General features: G+C 52.7%; 1 protein-coding gene and 1 pseudogene across 2 annotated transcripts in view; both read left to right on the top strand.

The window, feature by feature from the left end:
- The window catches only part of LOC307053240 (death-inducer obliterator 1-like), a gene marked incomplete at its 5' end in the record, with an annotated part of 28651 nt that extends 27698 nt beyond the window's left edge, over positions 1 to 953 (top strand). Inside the window, 4 exon segments of the mRNA XM_079704595.1 lie at positions 2 to 107; positions 109 to 373; positions 376 to 423; positions 426 to 953. Of these exon segments, the coding sequence (XP_079560721.1) occupies positions 2 to 107; positions 109 to 373; positions 376 to 423; positions 426 to 940 (934 nt within the window). The 3' untranslated portion in view covers positions 941 to 953.
- Positions 954 to 12452: 11499 nt separating this feature from the next.
- LOC307053245 (transcription factor-like 5 protein) lies at positions 12453 to 16813 on the top strand (annotated as a pseudogene). The gene is made up of 4 exons: positions 12453 to 13100; positions 14204 to 14390; positions 14675 to 14837; positions 16563 to 16813. The product of its transcript is annotated as a transcription factor-like 5 protein (transcript).
- Positions 16814 to 18383: the final 1570 nt, after the last annotated feature.

Here is an 18383-nt window from a genome sequence, read left to right as displayed (position 1 = left end):
CGGGCACCGCGCCTTTCCAGTTCGGGGGCCAGAGGAGGCCTCTGCTGTCACAGTTCAAAGGACCCCGAGGTGGCCCTCCTCCCCCTCAGTTCAGAGGTCAGAGAGGCCCCCACCGCGGGCCACTTTGTGGGCCCGAGGGGGCCACACCCTGGGCAGTTTGAAGGCCCAATGGGCCAAGCTCCTGGATTCGTGCCGGGACCCAGGGGGATGCAGCCTCAGCGGTTCGAAGAGCAGAGGGTCCACTCGCCGCCCAGGTTCACCGGCCAGAGGGCAGCGGCGCCCTTGCCCTTTGGGGGGCCCCGGGGGGCCACTCCCTTCCCGGAGAAGAGCGAATCGGTGCTTCCACACTTCCACTGCCAGGGCCCGGCCACTCCAGAGCCAAACCGGCGCCCCGGGCGCTGCTGGAGCTGCGCAGCCACCCACCGCGCCGGCCCCAGGCCCCGAGGCCGAATTCCGTGAGGGCAGGGGCCACGAGTACAGAGGCCCAGGCTGCAAGGGGCGGCCCCGGGACAAGGCCCCGGAGGAGCCCGAGGCCCCACCGCCCGACAGCCGCCCGGGGCAGGCCCTCGAGGACCGGCGGCGCGAGCGGGAGCGTGGGAAGCCATGGGAGCGGGAACGCGCCCGGACCTGGAGCCGCGAGCAGGACTGGGACCGAGGCCGAGAGTGGGACCAACCCCGCGAGAAGGACACTGGCCGCGAGTGGGACCGCGGCCGCGAGCGCAACGAGGGCAGGGCCGAGCGGCGCGAGTGGCACTGGGCCCGAGGACGGAGCTGCCACCGCGACCGCAGACGTGAGCGGGAGAGGTCCTGCAGCAGGGACCACGAAGGCGACAAGGCCCGCGAGGAGGAGCACCGCAGGGACCGCAGTCTGAGCCCGGAGCGACCCCGGGACTCCAAGGCCGAGGCCCCGCGGGGCGCAGCCCCCGCCACCCAGACCTAGGGCCGCCCGTGAAGCCGCGCTCACATGCTAAGCAGGTGGTCTTGGAAAGAGCTGGGAGCTGACGCACAGGACAGAACCTTCTGGACTTGAGAAATTACTGTAATTTTGTGTGTGATTATTTCTTACAAAATTTCACACCTTTACAATTCTGACGCTTTTTAAATAAAAACAAAAAACTAAGAAGTCTTTAACATGTCCATTTGAATGTACTGAAATGGGAAAGTATCTACAAGAGCATATTGCTTTTCAGAGTATAAAGTTATCTTTTCTCATAACTTGACTGTTGTAAATTTTAAGGGAGTTTAGTGGACCTCAGAGCCATACCTTTCCTGACATCTTCTCATCTGTGATACCTGTTTCCAGAAGCTAACTTCACAGGGTTCGGGGCAGGCGGCCGCGTGTTTCTGTGCATGGCTGTGTCAGCTCGTCTCTGGAATGTTGAGATACACCAGACTTACAGGTGCATCTTTCTCTTGTCATGAAGAAATTTGAAATACAAATTTCAACCCGGAAACAAAAACACATTTCTTGGTGTTGCTCAGTGTTTAGGTATCGCCTTACATGTTCCCCCCAGCCCCAAACAGGATTAAAAGCAACATCTGCATAGAAATTGTGGAATTTTAAAGAACAATTTATTTTGAAAGGTGTAAATTTTACCAGCCTAAAGAAAGTGAGAAAAGAAAGCAATCAAGTGTACTTTAAAAGGCAGGGTGGGTGGAGGGAGTAGGTTTCTTTGATTTGGATAATCAGGAACGTTTTTGTTTGTTGAACTTTACCATCTGAGCGGTTCGTTCTCTGTCCCGGGAAAGGTGCACGAGCTCTGCACTGTGGTACTTGTCAGGTGACAAATCTCAACGTTTGTCGTTGAAACGGAACAATATTTGTGTAAAGCCTGAGATGAAAATAGTGATACTAGCTTAAGAGGTGCCAACTAGAAAGCTTTTCACTGTGAGACACAGTATACCGCTTCTCGTCATGTGTATTTTCCAAGTACTTCTGAAGTGCGAAAGAGAGAAAAAACGTGCTCATTTATTTGACTGTACAAAGAAACTTTGATAATTTTTTTATATTTTCATAAAGTTACTTTTGCAAACATAAAATGAGAGAATTTCATTTTTTCTTTGGAGTCTGTTCCATTGAACATCACTACAGATTTTTCCGTTTCTAGCACAAACGTGTAAGTTATGAGAACATCGAGAACTTAGCAATTTGGAGTGATTGGTGTTAGAGACCCTGTCATTAGGTTACGTTAAAGTGGCGACGAGTTCCAACATCTAACGACATGTGAAGGCTTTTTTACGTGTAAAACAAAATTTTTCTAATTTACAACAAATGTAAAAAATGAAGTGTGTTTGTTTAGGTTTACTTGATAGAAATTTCTGTAAATTGTATTTTATATTGCAAAGTATTATATCACTGTACATTAAAACATGGAGCTTCATAGCTTTGTTACTTGAAGTAGAATAAGCATCTACAGAAGGTTTTCTGTCTCGTGGGGCATCGCGTTGGAAAGTCGGGTCTGGAGAGGGATGCGTCAGCTCCCGCTTCTTGGCAGTCGGCGTGGTGTGGGCATCGGTGCCCTTTGGCCTGAAGACGCCTGCCGGATGCACCCCGTTCCCGGGATGGTTCCAGCACAGGACCCCATGTCGAGCAGGAAGCCCGAGGCCACCAAGGGAAGGACGGAGAAGCGCACGGTCAGGGGATGACAGAGACGTGGGCCCGGGTGGGGGTGGGGCTGGCGATCGACAAAGGTACCGACAGGGTCGGCAGGCACCCAAAAGTCCCGGCCGCTGACTCGGGCCTTAAAGGAGCACTGGGCTGGTCACGAGCGTGTGGTGAGGCAGAGCTGGTGGCCCAGGCACCTTGCTGGGTGGAATAAGGGGCAGGGGCTGCACCAGCAGATGCGGTGCCTTCAGGTCAGGGAAGCGGCCGCCGCTGGGAGGAGAAGAGAAAGGTGTGGGCCTTGCCCTTGAACTTCAGGGCCACCGGTGACTGGCCCCAACGCGGTGGCCCTTGTGCCAGCATTTAGCTTCTCAACAAGTTTGTGCACCCAATGCCCACCGTGAGCCCAGACAGCCAGAAAACATCCCTCGGGCAGGACAGGCTCTACCCCTTGGGCTGGAGAGTCAGTAGCTTACGGTCTGGTTTACTCGGCTGAGCGCACGACAAACCAGGGGAAAGTGCCGCAAAGCAGGGGTCCCGCGAGGGGACGCCGCCATCACTGCCGTCTCAGAAAGGCGTCGGGCCAGGCGAGGCCTGGAGGGTGGCCGCTCATCTACGGAGACCCCACCGCGCTAGCCTGACCTTGGGGAAGACCGCCCTACGGCGAGGTCCCACCAAAGAGGAAATCCCGAATCCTGCAGGATAGACGCCGAGCAGGGCTGGGCACGGTGCCCGGCTCCAAAACGCGTGAGTCCCTCCGGCCTGCAGGCTGATGTCCAAGCAGTTTTCCCAAAACGTCGGGGAAAATAATGCCCAAGTTTTAAAATCCTCCGTCCCTGGAGTACAGCTGGGACATTTGCATCCTCCCCAACCCCTGCTTTATCTGCTGCAGAGAATATACTCCCGCGGCGCCCGCAGCTCTGTCCTCACGCTGCCAGCTTCCCCTGCTCTCCTCCAGGACCAGCCCTGACGGCTCCAACCCGTGACCCCGTTTAGCCAAAGTCACTCACACGCAATCAGGTGCGCCGTGCAGAGCTTGGCTCTCCGGAAACCTGGCATGAGGACTCCCTCCCGCTGGAGGCCTCGAGGGCCGCGGTGCCTGGCAGGGCCCCGTATCCCATCCAGCTCCGCAGAGGCAACCGTCGGGGAGGATGAAAGCAGCCTCCAAGGGAGGATCACACCCCAGGGGCCGGAACCTCCCCACCGCCGCACCAGCAGGGCCAGGGCCAGGGAGACAGCAGGGCGAGGGCACGGCGACGGGGACCAACTGGCTGTGCCCTTGAAGGGGCCTGAGCAAGGGTTGGGGGGGCCCCTCAGGGTGGGGATGGGAGCTCCTGGCTTGGGATGGCTCTGACGCCTGCTTCCCATCAGACATTTAGGACAGGGGAGGCCCTCCAACACCACCCACACTTTCCACCCAGCGGTCACCAAGGGCAGTCATCTGTCTCTTTTCCCTTAATCTTTTTTCCCCTCTATTTTTCTTTTACAAAATTGGGATTCTATACATTCTTGTATCTTTTCTTCACTTCTTATAACCAGGGCAATTCCCAAAGTGATCAAGTATTCATCAAGAGCATCATTTAGGACTTCCTTCGTGTTTCAGTGGTTAAGAATCCCCCTGCCGGGCTTCCCTGGTGGCACAGTGGTTGAGAGTCCGCCTGCCGATGCAGGGGACATAGGTTCGTGCCCCGGTCTGGGATGATCCCACATGCCGTGGAGCGGCTGGGCCCGTGAGCTATGGCCGCTGAGCCTGCGCGTCCGGAGCCTGTGCTCTGCAGCGGGAGAGGCCACAACAGTGAGAGGCCCGCGTACCGCCAAAAAAAAAAAAAAAAAGAAAAAAGAAAAGAATCCACCTGCCAATGTAGGGAATACGGGTTCGAGCCCTGGTCCAGGAAGATCCCATGTGCCGCAGAGCAACGAAGCCCGCGAGCCACAACTACTGAGGCTGCGCTCTAGAGCCCTAGAGCCCGTGCTCCGCAACAAGAGGAGCCACCGCAATGAGAAGCCCGTGCACCGCGACGAAGAGTAGCCCCCACTCTCCGCAACTAGATAAAGCCCGCGCGCAGCAACGAAGACCCAACGCGGCCAAAAATAAAAATATGTAAATATATTTGTATATTAAAAAGGGCATCATTTACATTTCTCACATCGTTCAAAAGTTTCTAACTTCTACTTTCCAGAGAATGTGGGCTCCCTGGAGATTTGTGGGGTCCTGTGTGTTCCCAGAATGGGAAATGAAAGAGGTGTACCAAGAAAATCAAGATCTCCCAAATGCCGCCATCTGGAGACAACTGTTCTTAATGGTGTTTCTGGCCCACTTTTCCTGTACCCATGTTGCTGGTGTTCAGGTGAGGGGGTCACCAAGGAAGCACAGAGACTTTTTCCATCTTCGAGCTTCCCACGAGGGTGGGGCAGGCAGCCCTGGTGGCTGGAGCGGCTTGCAATGCCACTGAGGGTCCCCCGTGCTCTGCCAACCTCAGCTCATGACTCTTGTCCTCGTGTTTGCAAGGAGGCTGCCCCTGCAGCCATCACGTCATCACCTCACTGTTATAGGAGGAAGCCAGCAGGAGCGACAGAGCCTCTGTTCCCCTTTGAAATGTCTGGTTTGACCTCATTGGCCAGGTTGGCACACGGCCACCTCTGGCTACAAGGCAGCAAATCAGGGTATCGGGGTCTGCCAGAGAAAAAGAAGAGGAATACAGCCACTGTGGACCCCACCCCAGGGTGTCCCTTTACGTAAAGGGTCAGAAAACTGACTGTAGCAAGTGCTGGCGAGGATGCGGGGTGGCGTGGAGGGAAGGTGGCACCGCCCTGGGGAAGAGCTGCGGGTTTCCAATCAGTGACTTGTCATTAAATTCCACACAAGCCGGCCACCCCCCGCTAGACATTCACCCCAAAGCATGCATCATCAGTGAGGGCAATGTCACCCCAAGGGGATGAGAACCCAAGTACTTAGAGTGATTTATTCACAGTTGCCTACACCAGGAAACCACCCAGGTGCCCTTCAGTCAACACGGGGGTGGATCGTGGCCCAGCCACGGGGAGGAGGGAAGTGCATCCAGTGAGAGAGGCCCCAGACCAAGGCCACTGGCCGCAGGACCCCCTGAGGGACATGCTGGAGGGGGCAGGTTGCAGAGAGGGTGGGGTGGCGGGGCCTCTAAGGGGCAGCACGAGGGAGGCATCTGGGGGACGGGGGCGTCCTGTCCGATGGCAGCGCTGCAGGCACAGCTGTTTGCACTTGTGACTTTGACCGTGAGCAACACCCAGACGCACAGGGAGACCAAGTGCTGGGCTGGCAGCTCGCAGGGATAAGCCCCAGCCCCCGCGCACACACATGCACACGGATACGCACACACGTGTGCACACACTGGCACACACACACACACGTGTCAGGAACGGAAAGAAAGCAGCTCAAGTGTGGAAGGCGAACCGGCCGCGGTCACGCTTCTCTCCCTGGACGATGTGCACCTTTCATCTGTAGTGGCGCACTCTTGGTTTTCAGAAAAGATCCCCACCCGTGTAATCAAGTGGTAAAGGAAAGCTTTCCTTTTGTTTGGAAAACAAGGAGTGGGGAGGGAGGAGGAGGGCAGAGGGAAGGAGAGGAGCCCCGTGCAGCGGCCTCGGGTCCCTCTGCCGCTGCTTTTCTCAGTCACGCTATCACCCCCGTCAGGACGGCCCTGTGCATCCCTGGCTCTGGCGTCCTGCTGCATCGTGCCTTATTCTAGGCCAGTCCTGGAATCCCTCCACCCTGCTGGGCATTCGGACCCGATTCTCTCCAGCACTGGCTCCACCACTTGCTGCTCTTACTGTGTTGTGATTTTGCAGTTTTAACTGAAGACTCGACCCTTCCCTGCCTCTGCTGGCCTCTGACTCCTGCTGCCCTGCCCCTCGTCACTGGAGTGTTCATCTCTTGACCCTGCGAGCTCAAACTCACGTTAATTTCCTTTGAAGTTCAAAAGCAGTTGCTCAAACTTTCCTTTAGTTTGTCTTTCCTTCTGTGCGTTGCGTGTGCATGTGCGTGTGTGTTTGTGTGTGTGTGATTAATCAATACTTTATTAGCTGAGGAACTTTCGAGCAATCAGAAGGAAACTCGTATTTTGTTCAATGTCCTATTTCTCAGTCCTATAAATCTATTAAACAATACTTTTAGAGATATTTAAACACAATATCGAACACTTAAACACCAAATTAAATACTGAACAATTTTCCCAAATATTTAGAAATCGGTCACAAAGGTATTTAATCGAATTCTCCTAAGCCGCTGGTTGAAATCACATCTCTAACAAAGGTATTCCGATTCTTTTACCCCTTAAGGAGCGAACAAAACTCACAAATCACAGCAATAACACGATGCGCAGCAAATGGTTTACAGATGCCGGTGCCGTGGGTTTCACCGTCTCTTCGTTATCTGGATCAGAGAGAGACAGAGAGAAGAGGAGAGGGAGGGAGAGAAGAGGAAGACAGGGATGGGGGGACGCATCAGGGCTTGGTCTGCAGGCTTAGCCCCAGCTGTGGGAGCTGCTGCGGCCAGAGCTGGACGGGAAGGACGGGCAGAGGGGAGGGCGTGGAGGGCGAGGTGAGGCCAGGCCGGGCCCCACGAGGATGGACTAGCCCCTCTCACGTGTTTCTCTCTACCTCCAGCCTGGACGGTGCGGACAGCCGGCCTGAGAAGCTGGCACACTTTGTCATAGAGGTTACAGGCACACCTGGCCCGAGGGAGGCTGAGCGGGCCCGGGAGGTGGCGTGGCCAGTGGGGACACTGCCCCCAACAAGGCGAATGCTACGCGTGTGACCCCAGGTCGACCGTCCGAGTTGAAATATCGGTGTGGCTGTTGCTTCCCTTCTGGTCTCCAGATCTCGTGCAGAACTGTCTCTGCTGACCCCCTCAACCGCGAACACGGAGCAGAGGGGCTTCTAAGAAAAGGGGCCCGGCTAGCCGCCCCGCGCCCATCATCTCGGCCCCCGCGCGCCTGCATGCCTTGCTTACAGCCGCCCTTTGAGCCAAATTCCTAAAGGAAGACAGGCACAAAGTCACCTCCCACCCAACGCGACGCCCCCATCGCCACTGTCCCCGCCCCCAGAAGAGGGGACCGGACCTCCCGTCACTTCTGGGTGGGCTGCCCGGTCCTGCAGACCATGGGAATAAGGCCGGCCATTCACGTCGCATCCTACGCGACCAGGGACGAGCAAGGAGGAGAAAACAAAAGCGTGCGGTGGATAAACACGCAGGCACGTTTCCATCAGAAGGAGGACGAGGGGCGGCTGTCACAGCCGTCACTCCTGGTGGCAGCCGCGGCGCTGGTACCGACACCGACCCTCCTCCATGAACCCGTCCACGCTCCCTGGGGCCCCGAGCAGCTGCTGGGGGTTCGTGGCCTGGTGGGTGACCCAAACCTTTGCTTCTAACGGGTCTGAGCCTCAGCCGTCGGGCCCGAGGGCATCGCTGTGGCTGTCCACCGGCCTGGAGGATGAAGAGGACCTGGGTTCTCCGGCTTCTCACCCTGGACAGTCGGGCCCTGCCACCCCTGCTTTGGGCCTGAAGAGTCCCAAGTGGCCAGGCCTCAGCCTCCAGCGACAGCCCCAGGAAGCCTCACTGCGTCCCTGCAAGGAAGCTCTCTTCCCCTCGGGACTGAGCCCTCTAGAACCGAGAGTCACAGGACAGGAAGCACAGATACTGCGGGGCATCAGGAGAGGTAATAGGGAGAGGGGCCACCCCATTCGCACCCCTTGATTCCAGATCCAGCAATCCTGGAGCAAGAGCACCACTGGTCGCGGAGCCCAGACTGTGTCCTGGGAGACATCGCCCCCGCCCTGCGCCGCACGGGGTTGCCACCAGGCCGGCACAGTAACTGAGTCTTCAAAAGGCCGTCAAGCACACTTCGTAGACTGCCCAAAGCATGCAACGCTGACAACACCAGATGGGGCTGGGGATGTGGAATGACAGGAGCTCTCGTTCACGCCAGTGGGAATTCAGAATGGTGCAGCCTCTTTGGAAGATGGTTTGATTATTTCTTACAAAACTAAGCATCCGCTTATCATACGCTCCAGGAGCACAATCCCTGGTACCTACCCAAAGGAGCTAAAACCCATGTCCACACAAAAGCCTGCACACGGATGTTTACAGCAGCTGTATTCATAGTTGCCAAAACTTGGAAGCAACCAAGATGTCCTTCAGCAGGTGACGGATAAATAAATGGTGTCCCACACAGACAATGGCATATGATTCAGCACTAAGTGAAATCAGCTATCAAACCACGAAAAGACACAGAGGAACCTGAAATGCATTTAACTAAGTGAAAGAAGCCAATCAGAAAAGGCCTCATGATGCCACCTCTATGACACTCTGGAAAAAGCAGAACTATGGAGACAGTAAGAGGATTGGTAGCTGCCAGGGGGCAAAGGGGCAGAGGGATGGGTAGGCAGAGCACAGGGGATATTTAGGGCAGTGAAAGCACCCCGTATGCTATTCAACATGCATGTCCTATACGTATTCTGTTACACTGACACCTCGGTGTGCACTTGAGTGATGGTAGGTGCTACTGTACTTTAATTGCAGGGTCTGCATGTCCACCGCTATTGTATAGGAACATGACTGGTATTAGGATGTTGTTATGTTCTCCGACCTCGCTGAACTCACTGGCTTTTCTGTAGGTTCTGTAGGAGTTTCTCCCTAGGTCATCGTGCTGCCTAGGGAGAAAGTTGACAGCTCCACTTCTGGTCTTCCCACCTGCATGCTCTTCTTTCTCTTGCCCTGTCACGCCGAGTAGACCCTCCAGCACAATGCTGAATAGAAGTGGCGACAGTGGGTATCTTTCCTTTTTCCTCATCGAGAGGGAAAACATTCCGTCTTTTGCCATTTAAGTATGATGTGAAGTGTGGTAATTTCATGTACTCCTTTATCAGGTTGAGGAACTTGCCCTCCATGCTTGGTTTGCCTAATTTTTATTGGGAATCGATGTTAGATTTGCCAGCCACTTTTTTTTTTTTTGCATTTTTGAGGTAATCATATGGTTTTCCACTTTGCTCTATGAATATAGTAATTTACATTGGTTGATTTTCAAATGTAAACAAAACTTGCATCCCTGGAATAAACACCACTTGGTTACGATGAGTTATTCCTTTTAAGAAATCTTGTTGGATTCAATTTGCTAAGCTTTTGTTAAGAATGTGTGCCTAGGGGCTTCCCTGGTGGCGCAGTGGTTGAGAGTCCGCCTGCCGATGCAGGGGACACGGGTTCGTGCCCCGGTCTGGGAAGATCCCACATGCCGCGGAGCGGCTGGGCCCGTGAGCCATGGCCGCTGAGCCTGTGCTCCGCAACGGGAGAGGCCACGACAGTGAGAGGCCCGCGTACCGCAAAAAAAAAAAAAAAAAAAAAAAAAAGAATGTGTGCCTATCTGTTCATGTCCAATATTGCCTGTAGTTTTAATTTCTTGTAATGTCTCTATTCTCTATCTGGTTTTGCTCTCCAGCCCTGCTGGTTCCACCGAATCCATATATTTCTACAGCGGTGTCATGTCCAACGCTTGCCCGCATTCCTTGAGGCTCACATGGATGCTGTGCTTGGGTCTCTGGCCGTTAGTCCGGAGCCACTAAACTGCCTTTGCCACCCACTGGGGGTCTCCCCCTGCACGATGGCCTGTCCACAGAGCAGCTCCTCCTGTTCTCGAAAGCCAGCCCTTCGCATCGGTCCATGATGCTGTTTACTTATTCATTTATTGATTTTTTTGCATGTTTAGTTCTTAGCTCAGGGGAGCCCAGGTGGGGCCTTTCTCCCGCCCTGACCTGCTCCGCCGGGCTCTGCCTGACCCTACAGCCAGGGTCCTCAGCTAAGGAGGGCTACCCCTGGAGGGCTACACCAGAACCACTTGGAGCCACGTTTAGAGTTTGAAAAAGACATGTTTTATATTTTCTTCACATTTTATTTATCAAAGAAGTCCCACTAAAGCCAGATCATTCTCACGTTTCATGTCTAAATAAAAGAGGGCTCAAAAACTGTTATCTGCAAGGAATCCGCCCAAATCAAGAAACACAGAAAACAATGTAGGTGCCAAAGGTCTTTATTTCCAATAAGCGAAAAACCAAGTCGCATATAATCTTGATTTTATTTTCTTTTTTAAACATTGTAAATGTCACCATACTGCGTGATTTTGCTGCTCAAAGTGGGGTCAACTGATCAGCTGCACACACGTCAGCTGGGGCCTCCTTAGAAAGGTGGCATTCCGGGTCCCACCTAGGCCTGCTGAATTAGAATCTGCTTTTAAACAAGATCCCCAGGGCGAGCCTGTGCACATTACGGTATGTGTTGATGTCACGCTGAGAATCTTCTCAAAGATTTTATCGATATCATCCTATATATATAGTAGTTGTATAATTTTCTTTTTAAATGTAGGTATTTCGATGATCTGAAACTAATTTTTATGTTAGGTGTGAGAAAAAGTGCTCTTTTTCCCCCCCACACACCTGATACCTTTTCTTGAGTAAGTGGTCCATCATTATCCTGCTGGGGACATATTAAGTCGACAAAAAGAAAAGCAAATTTATATATATTTTGTCTTTTTCCTTTTTTTTTTTTGAAAGTTTTTTGGTTGTGCCACGTGGCATGTGAGATCTTCGTTCCCCTACCAAGGATTGAACCTGCACCCCCTGCAGTGGAAGCACGGAGTCTTAACCACTGGTCCTCCAGGGAAGTGCAGGATGATCTTACATTGTTCAAAGAAAAGAGACTGCAGAAGAAATGAATAGCACTCCATAGATATCTGAGCTCTGACAGAATGAGCGATTCAGAGCCTGATGGAAGAAAACTGTGCCTAAATCACAGGCCTTTCTTTAAAGCACGTGGTTCCCATACAGAAAACAGCCACTGGTTGAGATGGGGGTAAGGGTGAGAGGTGGGTACAGTCATCATTTTGAGCCTGCAAAACGAATTCTTCTAAAGACCACGTATTCTATGATACCATTTATAGGACGTACCCAGGGTCGGCAAACCCATAGGGACAAAAAGAAGGTTAGTGTTTAGGGAGTGCTAATGGGTATGGGATTCTTTGGGGTGATGAAAATGTTCGAAAACTGGTTGTGGTGATGGCATGTGAACACACTACCACTGAAGAGCGCACTTTAAAAGCATGAACCCACATGGCACGTGCATTCCAGCTCATCAGTGGCCAGTGTTTGTCCAGTGCATTGATTACACGAGCCCTGCCGGTTGTAGGAGGAACCGTGCACCACGTGTATTGATTTACCTGCCTGAGTTTTCACCTACGTACAGCCTGCCTTGTCACACCTGTATTTGGGGCCGCTGTCTCACCTGTCTACTGTTCGGGCTTACTGCAGGCCTCGTGTCCCGAGAAGGGGGGGACCGCAGGGCACCCCGTGGATACGTGGACTGGTGGTGAAGCGTTACCTAGAGAGGTGTCTCTTGCATGCGCCCTGATACCCGGCCAGGCCCCGGGCGGCCCCGCGGACACTCGACCCAGGTGTGTCTGACCCTCGGACACTGGACTCGGGCGTTTGGCCCCTTGGACATTGGGATCCGGGCGGCCCGGCCCTGCGGACACTCGACCCGGGTGGTCTGGCCCCTCAGGCACTGGACTTGGACGGCCTGGACCCGCGCGCCACGCCCCCGCCACCAGAACCCCGCGCCCCCAACATGGGCGCGCAGCTCGGGAAGGGGCGCCGCGGCGGGGGCGGGGCGGGCGGTGAGTGTGGCCCGCCCTCGGGGTGTGGCCTCCGGGCGGGGCGGGGAGGGGCCGGGGAGGGTCCGCCATTGCGGGCGGGCGGCGGTTTGTGCGTACCCGACCGCCCGGCCTGGCCCAGCCGGCCCGCCCGCGCGCCACACGCCTTTGGCGCAGGCATGTCGGGTCCCGGGCAGCAGGAGCCGCCGCAGGCGGGCGGGCCGGCGGGCCCCGAGGGCGCGGACGCGGCGCTCGGCGAGGCGGGGCTGAGTTTCAGGACCAGGGAGCTGAGCCTTGTGGAGATGACGGAGATCGAGTACATGCAGCTGCAGCACATCCTCTACTCGCACATGGAGGCGGCGGCGGCCGACGGCGAGCTCGAGACGCGCGTCAACTCTTGCTTCCTGGCGGCGGCGGCGCCGGGCGCAGCGGCGGGGGGCTTCGCTGCGGCCGTGGGCGCGGCGGCGGGGTCGCGCCGCCCGTGTACCCGGTGCTGTGCCGCCTGCGCTGGCCGATGGTGGCTTCCCGGGCGCCAACCAGTGCCTGGGCCACATCGACTTCCAGGAGCTGCGCATGATGCTGCTGAGCGAGGCGGGCGCGCCCCGCGCCGCCGAGAAGACGCCGGGCGCCGACGTGCCGGGCGCCGGCGCACCCCGGCCCAAGGCGCCCGACGGCGGCGTCAAGGAGAACGTGGAGGGCGCGACCGAGGTGCGGGCCAAGTGGGCGGTGCGCGTCCGCCTGGAGGACGGCTTCAACAGCATAGCAGCCGAGCCCCCGCCAGCCCCGCGCGGTGCGGATCCCCCCGAGCCTGGCATGGCGCTCAACAAGTGGGTGCATCCCCCAGGGAGCGGGCCCGGCTGGATCAGGGTGTAGACCAGGGTCCTGTGCAGAGAAGCAGCAGGCTGTGTGCGGGTATAGACCAGGGTCCTTGCAGAGAAGCACCATCGTGGGTCTGGGTGTAGACCAGGGTCCTCAGCAGAGGCCAGCGGCCTGTATCCGGGTGGAACCAGGGGCCTCTGCAGGGAGGCACTAGCCTGGGTCCGGGTGTAGACCAGGGTCCTGTGCAGAGAAGCACCAGCCTCGGTCTGGATGTAGACCCGGGTTTTCTGCAGAGGCCAGCGGCCTCACTGCAGCTTGCATCTTAACAGGGAGCAGACCTCAGTGGGTGTGGAGGCTGAGCTGAAAGTTTGTGTGCTCTGTGCAGGCACAGCAAGCAGATATTAAGTACACAGCCTGCAGCATTACCTTTGCGTTGTGCGCTCTGCGTCTGCATGTGGAAGAGAGATGAGTTGAGATAAGTGCACACGTGTTCCTGAGGAACAAAGGTTTTGTCCCCAAATCACCCACCTAAATGTCAGGAGAGACCTCTGCTTCCCCCTCTGTTGACTCAGCTTGAGGCTGACCTGATCTTGCACAGATGCATCCCCTGGGAGGACAGACGTCATGTTGTGAGGCTTTGAGTGTAAAATGCAGCTTCATCCTTCAGCCAGACTGCCAGCCCATAAGTGATCTCGCAGCAACAACTATCGGAGAGGAGTAGCCTGTCTGCTAGGGTGTCTCCTCAGCTTTCTGTCTGTCCCCACCCTGTAGTTTTCCCCGTTTTGCCCATAGTCGTCAGATTTTGGAGGGTGGCCAAAAAAAACCAGAGATTGGTGTCAGAAGTGTAATGGGAAGGGAGGTGTAACTAAAAGATGACACACAGCCACACCTTCCAATGTGAGGAAGAAAGTTTGAACTTGTCCCCTACAACAGTAGCTGATAATTGCTTTGTAGAGATTTCCATGATGGGGGGCATTCATGGTAACAGATTCGAGTTCCTATCCAGAAAATCAAATGTTAGCCATTAGAGTGTGATCGTGATTGTGGTGTTTCAGGAAACTTACCTGCCACATACTCTTCATGTGTTTCTGGGTTTCTTTTGTCTTGGCAGTTTGGTAACTCTTATTCGCCATCCATCCGGATTAATGAGTGTTCCACTTCATCAGCAACAAAACAAATGTAGAACATGAGTGAAAAATAAAACAGCTGCTGCAACTACTGCTCTTCAATTTACATACCCTCTGTTAACTGCAAATAGTTGCTCTACTAGTGGAAATTCTAATCTTTCACAAACACAGGTAGGGAAAATGATTTGCGAAGCTTTGCTCTTTTGTGTTAAGTGGATAAATTGTATTTTAGTTAGGTCCCAAGGATGTTTTTGTCTTTCATTGAGCTCGATAACTTGTTAAAATCGAGAGTATTTATGTGGTTCGGGGATATTTAAAAATCCTTAGTGCACCTAAAGTTCTTCAAGTTCATGTGAATAACTTTGACGTTACTTCTATTAAAGTGCATTTTATTTGTGCGTAGAGAGGAGATTGTCACCTGTTGATAACGTTCCTGTTGCTTCATTGTTTTCCAGAGTTCTAGTAACTCACGTTCTGTACTTGAAGCTACCAAGCATCAGGATATTGGATTGCCGAGAGCATTTTCTTTCTGTTATCAGAAGTAAATTGAATCCACTAAACAGACTTTGGGTAGTAGAAACAAAGCTTTGCCTGAGCACGTTCGGATTAAATTAGGAGGTAAGCGATAAAACAGAAGCTGGCAGCTGCTCTCTCCTCCTGCCTGATGTCTCTGCCCCCCCCTTTTTTTTTTTGGCCACGGGTGGGGGAGGGGAGAGAGGTGGTTTATAAACAAATGAAAGGATCTCGGAAGCCTGCTTGCATCTTAGGAATCCTTCTGTCCCTCTGCCCAGTCACCTCACTTGGAACATCCTTGCGAATTTTGAACATCACGTTTATACTTGGCCTGGAAACGTTGAGTTTAGGGGCTGCTTTTTCTTAACAGTAACCTCCTTAAACAGAAACATGATAGACTTAGGTACATTTTCGTTACTGACAGCAAATTTAGGGTTTTTTTTTTTTTTCTCTTATTTCATACTTCATGAGTGAGGCAGGAGTCTGAAATCCGCTCAGAGCTTTAGGGGACCATCTGCAGATGGGCAAAGGATTGAGTTGGGAGCAAGAGGCCATAAGGTGATACAGAAAGTCTTAGAAAGAAAGAAACTTCTGAAGGCAAACTTTGCTTACCCCTGACGTTAACCCTCAATCCGTTTTTCCTGGAAAATATTCTTTTTCGAGTTATCCAACAATAACACAGCTCACACTCAGCTTTTCAAGAGCTGATAAAGACAGGGTAGGGATGGAGCTCTCCTTCTTTCTCCCACGCCAGTGATTAATTTTCCATTGTTCTTATGACATTGCTAGTGAAAGTATATGTTAGCATTTGTAAGGTATAAAGGTTAAAATTAAAATAGTCCCTGTACTGACTACTCAGCTGAAGAACCAAAATATTACCAATACTTGTGAATTCCTCTCTATGTCTTTTGAAAAGTTATCACCATTCTGAAATGTGTGTTAAGTGATTCTTTCATCGTAGAGGGTTTGGCTTTGTACGGTACCTCGGGAATTCCCATCACCACAGGTACTTCTTAGACGCCTGCTGTACTGTGATAGAAATTTGACATATTTCTGTAGCACAGGTCAAAGCTATGACGTGATGACTCCTTTTGTGGGGGGAATCTCACTTGTAAGGTGAGGGCGTGTTTAATCCTAAACCACTTAGGTTCTGTCCTCTTCTGAGCATTGCAGTTAGAATATCAGTTGTCATCTTAGAATAATTGCATATCAAGAAAATCTTTTGGAGAAAATATTTCTAGGTTTCTTTTTTTTTTCCCCTTCTGAATATCAGAAAAATCAAACAACTTCTTGGTTTTTTTATTCCTAGATGACAGTTAAAATGGCTCTTGATTTAAAAGGGGGACTTTTGATTGTATTGCTGTATAAGCTGTATTGATTACATAATACCTGGGGTGTTTTTTTTTTGCGGTACGTGGGCCTCTCACTGTTGTGGCCTCTCCCGTTGCGGAACACAGGCTCCGGACGCGCAGGCTCAGTGGCCATGGCTCACGGGCCCAGCCGCTCCGCGGCACGTGGGATCTTCCCGGACCGCGGCATGAACCCGTGTCCCCTGCATCAGCAGGCGGACTCTCAGCCACTGCGCCACCAGGAAAGCCCTCTGGGGTGTTTTAATTTAGTTTATGTTCCGTTGTATAGTTTGAAACCTAGAGCCTTGTGCCGGATGTTTCTATGGAATTTTGGGGTGCTTCTTGTTTGGTTCTGTGTGCTCCTTACCCATTGATGTTTATATCTTGGATCGAAAATACCAAAAAATATATTCAACATTCACGAGGGTAAGTTTAGAAGAATCAAAAAATTAAAATACCACTTTTTCCTTCTTTTGCAAAGAAGAAGCGCTATGTAAACAAGCAATAAATAAGAGGAGTCGGAGTAGGATCCGTCAGTTGGACACAAACATAGAAGGAAGAACCTTTGGAGAGCTCCGGAATGTGGGTGAAGGCTCCACAGCAGCGCAGGGTGCTTGGCCGTCGGTGGAGTCGCCCCAGGCCGCCCTCGGGGAGCAGAGGCAGAGCGGGCCCCCACGGGGCAGGTCCCAGCGGAGGGAGAGGCACAACCGCATGGAAAGAGATAGAAGGTAATGCGTGCTGTCGGTGGTATACAGTTGTCCTAGACGCCAAGCTGGTGAGAGTGAGTGCTGGTAACAGGCACCTTTTTGTAGAAAACAATGGTGTAGGCACTTCTGTGTTCAAGGGAGGGAAAGCTGGCAAGAGTCAATGGTCACCTTGCTTTGCTAGGTGGATGGGGGTAGCCAAGACCACCCCCAGGTTTGATGATTCATTAGGAGGACTCATGGCTTTGATTTATTTTGGGCAAAGAACCCAGCAAAGTCAGCAGAGGCGCATGGGGAGAGGTCTAGGGGCCCCAGGCGCCAGCTCCCCAGAACACCTCTCAGTGGAGCCACTCAGGATGCCTGTCACCCCCCAGCACTGGTGACATGTTCCCGGACAGCAAAGCTCCTTAGAGACTCAGGGCCATGGATCCTACTGGGGGCTGGTTGTGGGGGGTATTCCCTAGGTGGCACGCGGCCAAATCCCAGACGCCCAGAAGGAAAGCTGGTGTTTAGCATAAGCCAGTGACCAATGGTGGTGGGAACCCCCCCGAAATCTAAGTTCCCAGGTGCTGGCCGGGGCCGCCTTCCTGGGAGGGAGTCCGCCTGCACACGGGGTTACTCAGTTTTGCTTGGTTCTTTTAAGGATATTGAAGAAGGAGGAAGTTACAGCTTATGTAAGTTGTTTTATCTGTGGATTTTATTTGTGCTGTTCTGTGTAGAAGCAAAAGGTGGTTACTTTTTCTGTTATAGCTGGGTACGGGATGATTCCCTAACATAGAGTTAATTAACTTAGTCATTTATTGAGTACTTTGTACCAGTTTCTGTTTTAGGCTCAGGAAATAGAGCATTGATCAAGAGAAATGTTCATCTCTGAACCTACAGTGTGGAGCGGTGGAAATTTATTTCTTTAAAGGGATATATTAAAGCTAGGCATCTAGATCCCTTTCCTAAGGGTGTGTCCGCACATACACGCCAAGTTATGGGCATCACTGAACTCACCGTGAATCATAATGGGCATGGTTTATATTTATTTAATAAACATTTGCTGAGCACCTACCGTCTGAAAAAAAGCCTCATATGTACTACGTGTTGACGGTAAAAGTTTAAATTCTTGCTCTGCCATTCCCTAGTTTAACAACTTCCTACACATTCTTTACCTCTCCACCTGAGTCTCTCGTCTATACAATAGGTATATTACCTACTGCGTAGATGGGACACAGGAAGTAAAGAAGCTGAAATGTAGTGTCTGGCCCAGTGCCTGCAGTTACAGAGCATCTAGTGAATTCCTGCTTTTGTTGTTACCTTAGAAAGTTGCTCTAAAGCTCTGAGCGTACAGGTGGGGAAATAGAAACAAGGGCCGTATTATCTGAACGTAATACGTAAAAGTTAAAGATGGTCTAAGACTCCAGTTGTGATGTAAATCATCCCTAAAAAGAGCAGGTTTGGGGATATTAACCGGCTGGTAGTCTGTGGTCCTTTATGAACCGGGACCCCTGGAGGATGAAAGCTGTGAATCCTAGCTTCTGTGACTTTCTTGGCACCTGGAGGGCAGGTGAGTGAAAGAATGTCCTGCCCAGAAGAAACACACACACAATTTT

The sequence above is a fragment of the Hyperoodon ampullatus genome (genome assembly GCF_949752795.1).
Source record: "Hyperoodon ampullatus genome assembly, chromosome: 5".
NCBI classification, from domain to species: domain Eukaryota; kingdom Metazoa; phylum Chordata; class Mammalia; order Artiodactyla; family Ziphiidae; genus Hyperoodon; species Hyperoodon ampullatus.
The sequence above is the reverse complement of the archived record's forward strand: the minus strand, read 5'-3'. Positions and strand labels throughout refer to the sequence as shown.